This window comes from Podarcis melisellensis (genome assembly GCF_964234715.1).
Source record: "Podarcis melisellensis genome assembly, chromosome: 12".
Taxonomy (NCBI): domain Eukaryota; kingdom Metazoa; phylum Chordata; class Lepidosauria; order Squamata; family Lacertidae; genus Podarcis; species Podarcis melisellensis.
Window position 1 is genome coordinate 854,107 of NC_138544.1, and position 13,424 is coordinate 867,530.

The 13,424-nt window shown below is 42.0% G+C and overlaps 1 protein-coding gene across 5 annotated transcripts in view; it reads left to right on the forward strand.

Annotated features, from left to right (window-relative positions):
- The window catches only part of EZH2 (enhancer of zeste 2 polycomb repressive complex 2 subunit), a 62,555-nt gene extending 51,623 nt beyond the window's left edge, over positions 1-10,932 (forward strand). For 4 of the 5 annotated variants that reach the window (XM_081931064.1, XM_081931066.1, XM_081931063.1 and 1 more), the window contains 8 exons: positions 1,270-1,310; positions 2,053-2,178; positions 2,856-3,034; positions 7,805-7,900; positions 9,033-9,114; positions 9,934-10,014; positions 10,122-10,206; positions 10,610-10,932. In XM_081931064.1, coding sequence (XP_081787190.1) covers positions 1,270-1,310; positions 2,053-2,178; positions 2,856-3,034; positions 7,805-7,900; positions 9,033-9,114; positions 9,934-10,014; positions 10,122-10,206; positions 10,610-10,670 — 751 coding nt within the window. In that variant the 3' untranslated portion in view covers positions 10,671-10,932. The remainder of the gene's footprint in view (positions 1-1,269; positions 1,311-2,052; positions 2,179-2,855; positions 3,035-7,804; positions 7,901-9,032; positions 9,115-9,933; positions 10,015-10,121; positions 10,207-10,609) is intronic. The other variant, XM_081931067.1, reaches the window with a different exon arrangement.
- Positions 10,933-13,424: the final 2,492 nt, after the last annotated feature.

Here is a 13,424-nt window from a genome sequence, read left to right on the forward strand (position 1 = left end):
TGGCTTCATAGTTTAGGAAATATCATATATAAGATGCAATGTACCCCAGGCAATCCATCCATAAAGTTCCATGTCTGTGTTGATAAACTTAGGTTTTTGTCTCAATTTCCCAGCTGTAGAGTTAACAATGATTTATGATAGCATTGACTTTCAAAGACAAAGACTCATATACAGTGGTACCTCTGGTTGCACACGGGATCCGTTCCCGAGCTCTGGTCGGATCCCGAGGTGTGCGTATCCGGAGATGCCGCTTCTGCACATGCGTGCAGTTTAACGCTTCTACGCGCACACGCACACACAGCGAAACCCGGAAAAATACTCCCAGGTTTGCCGCGCATGTATCCCAAAGGATATGTAACCGGAGGTGAACATAAGTAGAGGTACCACTGTACTGAGCAACTATCCAAATTGAGACGTACACTTAAATGTGTTTAAGCCCACTGAAATTGATGGACAAGCATACCTAACTGAATTGGATTGTGCTTGAAATGACTATGATTCAAATTGTAAGAATATTAAGATATGCACTGAAGTGAACATGAAATATTACACACACAGCATGCAGAATCATAGGACTTACTGCTTCCATTTTCAGTGATCATTCTATTCAAACATTTATTGTTATCTTAGTACATTTGTGTAGCCAAGGAGAGACTGTTTGCATAGAGAAAGTATTGTGTGATCTAGCCCTGTATTGAATAGAAAGTTGACAGAATTCTGCACCCCCCAAAAGGTGTCCCTGTTCATTTGAAATATTCACTGATGGTTCTTAGGTAACAGTGTTTGTTTATTGAAGTTTTTTATTTAGTAAGAAAAATACATATACAGTATTCAAATAGATTTCTTTAAAAATGGAACATATTGAAATCTCTTGTTATCTTGACTTTATTTAGGCTAGCAAAAATAAACTAGATGTGTAAATAGAAATACAAAGGGTCAAAAGCCTTCTCATGGCTGAACTTTGAAATCTTAGCCTCTAACTTAACTGTAGGATGATTAAATACTGTAGAATAGTTTGACTAGTGAAAATATCTGTTCAGCCCAACTTCAGAGCAAATTTAGATTTCTGATAACATTTTAATAAATTTTATCTTTACAGGATATTTTATTACCCACATGTAGAAAATGATAATTTTTCTCTGTGTTTAGCTTGTTGTTTTACTTGTACAAGACAGGCTCTCAAAGACACTTTCTGAGATTCAGCTGGACAGTTGCATTTTCCAGCTCAGTACAGCCTGCCAACCTCATGCTCCGTTTGTGTTTTTACAGATTGTGGGCTGCTCATTGCAGAAAGATACAGCTGAAAAAGGGTAAGCATCTTTACATTCTACTTTATGTCCAGAAATTCTCAGATGGTGTTTCTTTTAAATAACAATAATACTGAACAACCTGGGAAACCAGAGCATACAAATCCCTCTTCCAGGGAATCCTTGTAAACAAGCGTTCTCCCTTTCACACATGGCAGTTTCCTGTCTCTCAGGGCTTCCCAGTTGATTTCAGGGAAGCAAACTGTACCCCCCCCCCCAGTAAGGAATGTGTGCATAGGAACATGAGTCCTGGTGAGCAGGAAGATTTATATGTCTATTGCAGGTGGGGTGCTGAATTGCAAAGAAGAGGTAGGCTTTAAAGATAGTTTGAGAGAGATGAAAAAGTATAAGATGCTGTCTTGTTAATTGTGACTTCTCTATATGTACATGTGTTCTATCTCTGTAGGCTTTTTATTCTAAAAATAAAATTGTGGCTTTGTCATCTAGATTTGCATTATCTGTTATGCTGCAAATACGCTGTGAAATAGACATGTTTGCAGTATTATGTTAATTTACAAGCATGGAAATGCTTTCTCTGTAATACATTCATAACGGTGTAACCTTAATACATTGTAAAGTAATGAGGCCAAGACAAGTAAACTCGGTTAAAGTCCTAGGTTCATTTTACAGTACGTTCATCTGTTCCAACTTGAAACTTTAAGTATTATAGCTACGGTTTTCAGAGGATCTTTTCTATCAAATGCCATTTTCTTAAATTTGTCTTAATGTTATTTTTTTTATTCAGATGGGTCATCCAATCATGTTTACAACTACCAGCCATGTGATCACCCACGTCAGCCTTGTGACAGCTCGTGTCCCTGTGTAATTGCTCAAAATTTCTGTGAGAAGTTCTGTCAGTGCAGTTCAGAATGTAAGTCATTTTGGAAATGGGTATATTGTATGAGAGTCAATGCTTCAATGAGTTGGTGGAATTTAAAAGCTCTGGGAGGGATGGAGGTGTTCAGACCAAACTAGATGCAGTGTTCCTCACCAAATACGTTAGGGGTTTGCAGATGGTGAAAAGTTTAAAGGGCTCTGTCCCAGGAAGTTCTGAGAGAGCCATTTTGCTATGACTATTTTCAAATTTGACTTTTGTCTACATCTTTTTTTTGGCATGTTAAAGAAAGTTATTGTTGCTATATGAGAAATGAAGACGGCTCCAGCTACGTACAGGCAACTCCCCATTTGCATGTGTTCAAGGCACGCACAACCACTGACACGTGCACTGTTTTCGGATCCAGAAGGGGCGGAAGGGGGCGGGCTGACACACACGGTGCCTCAGAACACAACCCCCACGCCAATGTAGATGATTGCCTATTTGAAAATACTGTCTGCCACTTCAGAGATTTATCAGGTCTCATGTTGCATGAAATAAATTTACTAGTGTGAAAATAAATTTATTTTAATGTACTAAGCATATCAAATTGAAGCTTAAATGACATTTGTAACTTTTCAGATGAACAAAATTCAGGTACAGGGCAGGTCTGTTCCATGCAAAATACAATGTTGGCCAAGCTGCTCATTCTACCTGCTTTGTTCTTCTTAAAGGCCAAAACAGGTTTCCCGGCTGCCGCTGCAAAGCTCAGTGCAACACGAAGCAGTGTCCTTGCTACTTGGCTGTGCGTGAGTGTGATCCAGACCTTTGCTTGACATGCGGAGCAGCAGATCACTGGGACAGCAAAAATGTGTCTTGCAAGAACTGCAGCATTCAGCGAGGATCCAAAAAGGTGCTTCCACTTTTTATGCTAATCCCCAACAGCTCAGGAAAACGCCTCCCACTATAAAAGCAAGTGCTTTCTTGGCCAACAGTTTGGAATATGGTTTCTACTTAAACCAAGTTGTATAGCACCCCGTAGATTCCTTTAGAACTTTCACATTGGCCGTTTCTAATTTTTGACCCCAAGGGTGATTAATGCTTGTAATTCGTTTCATGGGATGCTGGAAACGGTGGATTGGGTATTTCCTCTCGCATGACCTATGGCAGGAGCAGAGACTTGTGGGAGGCAGGCACTTCCTCCTCAGTTTTTTCTCCTGCCTGACTCAGTAGTATGGTTCGCCTGGCTCTCCTGCTTCTTCAGAAAAGTTTTTCAATTTGGATCTCATTTTATTGTTGCTTTATTTTATCTAATCTTACTTAGTTTTAGCAACTTAACACTTGTCTTTGAGTCTTGCACGCATACATACACACACACACACAAAATATTTTTTAGAATATATATCTTCCAAAAAATATTTTGTCCCTCCCTGCCACCATTTTTTCCCTTTAGCAACCTTAGTTCTCGTTTTTATTTTATTTAGTTTACTTTCTTGCAGAGCGTCCCTGTATACTGTTCTCCTACAGGGTCGCTGAATATGCTTGTTTTTTGCACACTGTGGCTCCGTTTTGCCATGTGCCATTTTACAAATCAGATTTAAAGATAAGTTGGGGGGGGCGGAATCCTACCTGAGGTTTTTTGCAATTGCATCTCACTTTCAGTGGCCGCTGGCCATTGAAATCACCACCTCATTTCTTTGGTGATTTCTACAGCCTTTAGCCATTATTTTCTGTATCATTTAAGGCTTCATATTGACTGCTCTCCTAGTCCGTGGTACAGCAGAAGAGGAGTAGGGGTTATTGTTCCTCAGCAGTATATTCTCCTCCCGGTTCGCAGTTGTGGTGATGGAGTGAGCAGGCACTGATAGATTGATTCTGAACCTCCTAGTTAAGGAGTGATTCATTCATTCATTCATTATTATTCTTTACACTTATTATTCTGTGACTTGCGGTCTATTTCCTCCTAGTCCACTTGTGACAGCATTGGAGAGATGTATATTTTTCCTTTTCCCATAGTCCACTTTTGTGGCATTGGAAGGGAACGCTACTCAGTCTGCCCTGTGAGGCTGCGTGCAGAACAATTCATTTGTTTCCATTTATTGATTTATTATGGAGCCTATACCAGGAGCCCCTGAACCTCTTCCCAAAAAGGCTAAACAAAAGCTTAAACACGTCCTACCTCTAAGGGAAATAGGCACAATGAAGCTTCTACTACTTCTGTTGCCCCAAGAAAAAAATATTTCGACTGCAGTTTTATTGCAAGCTAATGAGCCTGGCCCTCCACAGACTCCAGTTCATAGGAATCAGTCTGTGTGTGTTGCTATTGATTCTGCTCTTCCACCCTATGTTACTGGAAGGGACGTTATAGAAGATATATCTGATTCTGAACCAGAAATGTTAGGATTCACGGATGACCAGGGTGCAAAAAGGTCTTTAACATCACTCTCAGACCAGGCCAGCTTCCTCAGCTCCCATCTTTCCATTCACTCCAACTGAACAGTTGAAACGGGCACCGTTTGCTTCATTATCAGAGGATTTACAGTTTAACATACAACCTAAAAAATCTACCTCTGTGGTTAAAAAGGTGTCCTCCTCTCAACGTGTGGCTAAATCGGGGGGCGGGGGGGGGGCTCTGTGCCCAATCCATTTCCCTCTATGGGGGAGGATTTATCTGATGCTGAGGAAGTAGCACTTTCTTCCCAAATATCTTTTCTAGAGTCAGAAATTGAGGCGGAGTGGATTGATAGTTCTGTCTTTCCACTAGATTGTTCCAGGAAGCTAATGCTCCTATTTTAAAACGCAAAATGCATAATGCATGCACTGGAAATGGCCCCCAAGCCTACCACAATTCCCAGTCCTGCCTCTGAGAGTCCAGTTACTTTGCTCATTGATAACCGCACAAAATCTAACTATATGCTAGTTCCTTCAGTGCTAAAAACAGTAGTCAAATCAGAGTTGGATTCCCCTATGCAGTCCAAAAAGAATTTATCTCTAGCCTGTAAACTATATTAAGATACCTACAGTAGACAGTCCTGTTTTACTTTTGTCTTCTTGGAATCTTGTTCCTAAAGAAAGAGACGCCCAATTGAAGGATGTAACTGATAGGAAGTTGGAGTTTGCACTTTGAAAAATCCATGCTGCAGCTGCCCTGTCTATCTTGCGCAGCATCTTCCTCTGCACACGCTGACGCTGGCAGTGTGTGGCTCAAGGACCTTTTGCACTCCCTTCCCCCAGGTGCCATTCATCAGCGCCAAGCCATTTCTAAACCTTTACAAGCACAAGCCTTTATGGCAGACACAACTATGGACACACAATTTGCAGCTAGAGCTATGGCCTCTCAAATAGTGGCGCACTGCATGCTTTGGCTTAAGAACAGACATGCTGATTCCGCGTCCAAAGTAAAGCTCTCTACTGTGTCCTTTGCTTAGGAGCAAAGGTCACTTCAGTTTCCTTAGCTAGAGGGATTAGGGTGTGCATTTTCTTAGCTTATGATACTATGAAATTGCCCCACCCATCTCATATTTTGCGCAGTCCTCTGGGTCAGCCTCGACTTCTGCTGCCTTTATGGCAGCCACTTGGTCTCCTCCTTCCACTTTCACTAGGCATTGTGAGTTAAACTAAATGTCTTCAGCTCAGGCAGCTTTTGGCCGTACAGTGTATCCCAAGTTTGGTAATCAGCGTGTCAGCCGTGTGGACCCACCCAGTTATTGGGAAGTGCTGTGGTATGTTCCAATCCACTGTTCCCAGCGTCCCATGAAATAAATAGAACAATTGGCTTACCTGAAGTGTAGATTTGTTAAATCGGGATGCTGGGGACAGTGGAACCATCCCTGTGATGGTCTGCAGTCACACTGGTTTTTTTCCCTAGAATAGGGGTACTCAGTTGCTGCTCTATTTATTGATTTATGAGCCGGGAAGGGAGGGAGGCTGCTATTCTTTCAGGTCCTTCGGTGAACATTGCTGCTTGGCAAATCCAAAAAACTGAGGAAGTGCCTCCTCCCACAAGTCTTTGCTCCTGCCTGAGGTCATGTGAGAGGAAATACCCAATCCACTGTCCTCAGTGTCCCCATTTCACAAATCTACACTTCAGGTAAACCAATCTTTCCTTTTAACTGCTTAATGATGACAACAGCAAGTGGGGATTTGTACAGACACCACTACTTGTGATTGTAGGTTCATGCAGTTGTGTGAACTGCTTCCATGCAATAACCACCTGCACTCTAATAAGGATTGGTCCATAATACCGCCAGATATGGGTTAACTACCCCCCCCCCCAATCCTAGGCCACATTTGAAGAATTTGTTCATGCTAGCTTAAGTAGCTTAGTTTGCATGTAATGCTAAGCCCCAAACCATGATGTTGCACACAGAGGCAAGGATGCGGGTTCCTTATCTAGCGATCACGACAGCAGCACTCCTCTCCCAAACCTGCTGCTCCCTGGCTTCTTGGGGCTAAGCCATGGTTTAGTGTTGTTTGAACTTGGGCTCATGGTTTGTCTTGCTCTAGACATACCGTGAGAAGCCAGCAAGGTTTGTTCTTACAACTTGAGGTTTCTGGGGAAGACAAATCGCAAGCTTGGGTTCAGGTGTAATGCTAAGACAAGCCATAGTTTAGCCCCAGGAAGAATGGCCTGGGAGTGGGCTGCTGCTGCTGCTGCTGCTGCAATCCTTGCTCCAGGAACCCACAAATGTGTTTGTTCACACTAAGATGTGGTTTGTCTTATTGTTATGTGTGAACTGGGCCATTCTTGTAGCAGGCAGGAAACTGGGGGGAGGGGAGCATTCAAGAACTGGCTTTGTACTTGCTGTTGAATTCCTGCTCCCATCAGCCCCAGCCACTGGGGTCAGGGGTTAGGGCTGGTGGGAGCTGCAGCCCCACGTCAGGAGAGTCACAGATTCCCTGCTCTAGGGATTGCTACATTAATTTCAACAGAAATTAGCAGATTCAGAATTCTTGTGAACAGGTAGTTCTAAAGTAACATAACTATCAAGAAGACTGCTACCTAATCTTTCATTTGTCACTTGCAAAGCCCTTCCTATATCCCAATACTGAACTTCCCTCTTGCTTGCTTTCCCATTCCCGTTCATTATTTAATGTCTGAAAAGTGGCCAAACACTTTTAAAATAATAATTTTATCTATTTAAATAAAACCAGGATTAGAGGTTATGGCAATATAATTCACATATTATTAATCTCCAGATACTGATTTTGGTGGGAAAATAAAATACATGACAGTAGAGCTGTGAACACACACAGCAGCAGAGGTGAACTAGTTATATAAAATAAATGCTATACACTGCTAGAAGAATGGTCTAGGGCCTGCCTTACCTGGGAGCATGCTCTGCAGGGATTAGCTCTTGGGATCGTTCTGTACCACCTGAGACAGTCCTTGTGTGCACACCCAGGTTCCATTCCTGGCGGCGTGGCTTGCAGAGCAAGACTCATTCTGGCAAGGGCGCTTTGGGGAGGAGATGCTCCTCTGGAACATGTCAGCCCTTCTGTGAGTCTCAGCCAGAGCATGACACTATTCACCCAAGTAGACTGCTGACAGGAACATTTGTCTGAGCAAAGCAAGTGTTACTTTACTCCAGCTGGTTTCCTTTTCTGTAACAGCTGCATAGGTATTTGGATAGCGTTACATCTTTTCTGCATGTTTAAGGGGCTTCCTTTTTCATTCTGCTAGCATTTGCTGCTAGCACCTTCTGATGTGGCAGGCTGGGGCATTTTCATTAAGGATCCAGTGCAGAAAAACGAATTCATCTCTGAATATTGTGGTGAGGTAAGAAACAAAATTTGAATAAAGTTAGCCTTTTCATCTACTACTTCATAATCCAATCTTCAGGAAAGTCCTCTGTATTGCATGCCTCTTAGTTAATACAGTGGAGCTTCCAGATACGAACTTAATTTGTCGTGGGGGTCCGTACTTAACCCCAAAAAATCCTTATCGGGAGGCGCCACTTCTGCACATGCGTGCACAGCAAAACCCAGAAGTATACATTTTCTGGGTTTGCTGCATTCGTAACTCAAAACTATGTTACCAGAAGGTAACGTAACCCAAGGTACCACTGTAATTCTGCTGTATGTCAAGCTGCAGTTCCTCAGCCCTTTTTCAAATAAATCATGACTTTGAGAGACAGCAGGGACAGATGTGAAAAAGAGAGTAACTTGATTTTTATGCTGTTGGTGCAGATAGCCTAAAGCAATAGCAGACTTGCAAATGCTGATGGAATGTGGTGGTGGAGGATGATAAATTACTATTTTTTAAAAATCCCACCTTCCTATTTACATGATAAGATGCCTTTCAGGGTGTACCAATAAGCAATATAAATCTTCAATAAAAATGTATCAACTTTATTGTTTTAACATATCAGCATGAAGTACTGCATGCCAAGGTTTAAACTGAGTATTAGGATACTCTTTCCCTATAATCTTATTAAAAGTCAGTTTTGGCATGCAACTGCTGGAAATATCTAAATATAGTGTTACCTTGTTTCCCGAACTCAATCCACTCTGGAAGTCCATTCGATTTGTAAAACGTTCATAAACCAAGACGCAGCTTCCAATTGGTTGATTAGCCCTGGAAATAATGCTGACAGCTGAAATTGACATTTGGGTTCCAAAAAACGTTCGCAAACTTACTTCCGGGTTTGCGCCATTCGGGAGCCGATTTGTTTGGGAGCCAAGCCGTTTAGGAACCAAGGTACCAGTGTATCTGAATGCACCTGCCTAGAAGGCACACAGGTTTGATCTGACTTTGAGTCCTGTGAGACTTTCTGCAAAAGTTGCCAAAAGGCAGTTTCTCTACTCAACTGCTGAATCAGCAATCGTGTAAAGATAGCTGGTAATTTGGGGGATGAGAGACAGTTCTGTTTGTGCATGTTACCAAAACAATGTCAAAATCTTCCTTTCAGATAATTTCTCAGGATGAAGCAGACAGACGAGGCAAAGTATATGACAAATATATGTGCAGTTTTCTCTTCAATCTGAATAACGGTATGTGTGCTACTCTTAATCCCTCCACTATTTAGCCTTCTTGGGATATAAAAAATTGCTTGTTTTCATGTGACTGTTTCCAGCAAAGTGCATCCTCAGGTTTCAGACTGTAGGAGGGGCATGGGATCAGAACAGCATTTATATTTAAATTAGCTACCTTGTTGGGGGTGTCAACATTTAGTCCAGACTTGCATAGATCGTCACAACAAACCTTTTTAGGTGGTGTGATAAACAAGGCTATATATATAAGGATATATAAGGATATATATAAGGTATATAAGGAAAGCAGAGCCGTGATGTAGCCTGTGGGGGTGGGGGGCACAGGAGTGGTTGCTGCTGAAAGCAGCTTCTCCATGTGAACCAGGAAGTGACCTCTCCAGACAATGGAACCTCTTTTCTTACCTCTGCGGCTGCAATCTCCTGGGTGATGTGGATGCCGTTAGGCAATTGAATGCGCAGGCGCACTCCGTCCGTTTCCCTCCCACCCTCTGAGCGGCCCTCTGAGCGACCCAGGCTACACCACTGAAGCAGAGAAAGCGTTTCATTAAAAAACATCAATTGTTTGAAATTAAAAACTTTTAAAAACATGTGTAAGATAAGTTTCTTGTATGTAACACGTATATTAGACACGTATGTAAGATTACAAGTAAACATTTTCATAGATAAACTGGCTGTGTTCAATGTTATTACAAGTTAAGCCAGAGACAATAGCATTTTAACTGTAGTGACAGTCTTCCAGATAGCAATTTCAGTGAATATTGCCATAGTATCCACTTTTCAGTCTGTTGCAGACATTTTAACAACAGTTTTTTTATTTAGATTTTGTGGTTGATGCAACAAGGAAGGGTAACAAAATAAGATTTGCAAACCATTCAGTCAATCCCAACTGCTATGCAAAAGGTGAGTGTTTATACATTTTACGGGAGTATAGCTAAATGAGCAAGGAATCCGATTAGCACTCAAGATATTTTAAAAGCCTTGCACCAACTGCACTTTTTGTTTTACAGTTATGATGGTTAATGGAGATCACAGAATAGGCATATTTGCTAAGAGAGCCATTCAGACTGGTGAAGAACTGTTTTTTGATTATAGGTATGTATAGCGTGTTCAATACCAACCACATTTCTCATTCAACAGCCCAAATTTATCAAGTGTTTCAGCGTTTAGGTCTTCGGAATGCAACCTGCTGATCATTTTACCAAGAAGGGAATGCCGAAAGTGTGGTAGCCAAAGAACTAGCAGATGACAGAAATGATTGACTACAGGAGTCATTTCTGTGCCACCCAGAAAATGTTTCTGCCCTGACACCCAACAGCACTTGCTCCAGCCTGGGATCTTCCACAAACTGCCCTGCTAATCTGACTTGACTTGTGTAGAGGTTTTGAGTGGTAAACTCAATTTGCAGACAAATTGCTTTTCATCTTTATTTTTCCTTTTGTTTTGACACTTTAGAAATTTAACAAAATTTAACAAATCATTTTGTACTTTGTTTCAGATACAGCCAGGCTGATGCCCTCAAGTACGTAGGCATTGAAAGAGAAATGGAGATCCCTTGATACCAACTACCTCTTCTGTAAAACAGCTGCCTTATCTTCAGGAGTTTCTAGTACTGTGGGCAATTTTTTTGAAGATTGAATTGATGCAATTTCAAATGCAGAATTTGCAAAGTACTGTACCTGTAATTTATAGTGACAAATTTTAAATCAACTTTTTATTGCCTTCTCACCAGCTGCAACCGTGTTTTGTACCATTGAACTTTTGCAATAATGCAGTATGGTACATTTTTAAACCTTGAATAAAGGATACTTGAACTTTGAATTTAAGTGGTCTACTTCCATCATTAATCCAGGTCCAAGCCTGGATGAAAGTGTGTTTGAGCTTTTGGCTGAGAAAAAGCTCATGTTAGGTACTGGCCATGACAGATCAAACTGAATGGTTAAGGGGTGATATGATAGCCATGTTCAAATATATAAAAGGATGTCACATAGAGGAGGGAGAAAGGTTGTTTTCTGCTGCTCCAGAGAAGCGGACACGGAGCAATGGATCCAAACTACAAGAAAGAAGATTCCACCTAAACATTAGGAAGAACTTCCTGACAGTAAGAGCTGTTTGACAGTGGAATTTGCTGCCAAGGAGTGTGGTGGAGTCTCCTTCTTTGGAGGTCTTGAAGCAGAGGCTTGACAACCATATGTCAGGAGTGTTCTGATGGTGTTTCCTGCTTGGCAGGGGGTTGGACTCGATGGCCCTTGTGGTCTCTTCCAACTCTATGATTCTATGAATGTAATGGATTCTCCTGTAGTAAAGCCTGTAACTATCATTGCAGCTACTGCTAGCAAACTGTCCCGCCTCCTAAAAAGGAAGAATGTTGAATCAAAAACATACTTGAGTTTACAGCCGGGGTGGATTCAACCTAAGATGACAACAAGAATCAGTATGCTTGGCAGAACTTGGAGGCATAGGTTCAAATCCATGAACCCCCATGAAACTTTCACCAGTAACCACCCTTCATTTGATTTTTTAAGCAGAGGTTGGAAGGCCACCTGTCCTGATGCTTTAGTTGAAGATTCCTGAATTGCAGTGGGTTGGACTAGATGACCCTTGGAGTCACTTCCAACTTTGATTCTATCATCACTCTTACAGGTTTGCAATTTTCATCCCTTTTCCCATCTTCAGTCAACAGCACAATGAGCAGTGGGGGCCTCAAGTATAGATGTTCTTGATCACACAGCTGACTTTGTCTCCCTAAACATCTGCTTGATTGTAGAGGATCTAAAGTAAGAATAAATGTTTTCATAATTTTGTGACATTTGACATTTATCCACTGAACTTAAACTATCAAATGCATCTTTGTGAAGTCATCTCAGTAAAGCACCCAACAAATAAGAACTAATTTTAAATCTTCCCAGAATATCCAAAGATTTGTGTATTATCACAGAATCATCCAACCTCTCCTTAAAAACCTCCAAGGAAGGCACTAGCTGTTGACGTTGAAGAGCAGGCTGGTTAGACTTGGGCGAACTGAGCAGGCATCAGGATACATAAGTGGAGCTTGAAGGGACAGCTGCAGAATCTGGGTAGACTCACACAATTTGGCTGAGCTTGCCCCAAGAAATGCCTCCACCTTTGTAGTACTTCTGTAGGAGGCATCAGGTTCATGACAGGCTCCCTGTTGTTACTGGAAGGATCAATGAAGTGCTGAAGCAGCTGCTGCTTTAGAAAAGGCAAATTTGCAGTGTGCTTTGGTGGCAGCAGGGACACGGGTGGTGCTGTGGGTTAAACCACAGAGCCTAGGACTTGCCGATCAGAAGGTTGGCAGTTCGAATGCCCATAACGGGGTGAGCTCCCTTTACTCGGTCCCAGCTCCTGCCAACCTAGCAGTTTGAAAGCCCGTCAAAGTGCAAGTAGATAAAATAGGTACCGCTCCAGCGGGAAGGTAAACGGTGTTTCCATGCACTGCTCTGGTTCGCCAGAAGCAGCTTAGTCATGCTGGCCACATGACCAGGAAGCTGTACGCCGGCTCCCTCGGCCAATAAAGCGAGATGAGCGGCGCAACCCCTGAGTCGGCCATGACTGGACCTAATGCTCAGGGGTTCCCTTTACCTTTGGTGGCAGCAAGCCTTATTCCACGCAGTGAGATTGGGTGTATCACAACAACCGTGTTTGAGACAGCCACCATAGCAGGCCTCACAGATGACCAGAGTTGTTCTAGAGAACGAGGCAGCTCCCATTAAGCTGTTAAAAACAAGTGTGGCTGCTGCCAAGTCAGCACACACACTTGAGACTCATGAAACACACAGTATTAGTCATAAGGACTGAAGTAAAAAGCAGAGGCTTAAAAAAATCAGCTGCAGGAAATGGACGGGATATTCAGTGGCCCTACTTCCTTGAATTTGTGTGCATTTCCTGCCTTGTACGCCTTGTAGCCACAATAGCCCCTTTGATGGACCATCATCCACTAACAATGTTCCAACCATTAAGTTCAATAACCTGAACAATCTTAATTGGCATAGATTTATTATTAAAAACTGAAATCATTTTAACTTAGGTCCAAATTTCTACCTGATTTCTATGTAGTGTTTATATGCAACTGATAAACTTTAAAAATTCTAAAAATTAGAATTGCTCAAAGCTGTCCCTGTATTTTAATGACCATGAACTGTGTTCATAGCATCTTGTCATGAGTCACTATACTTGAAGTTTGAATCAACTGCAAAGCCATGTCACATGTCCCTGTATCTGTAAATAATCATGGCGAGTTTCCATATACAGTACCATCCTGGGGCTTTAAAGTCAGTGTGTGTAACATGGCC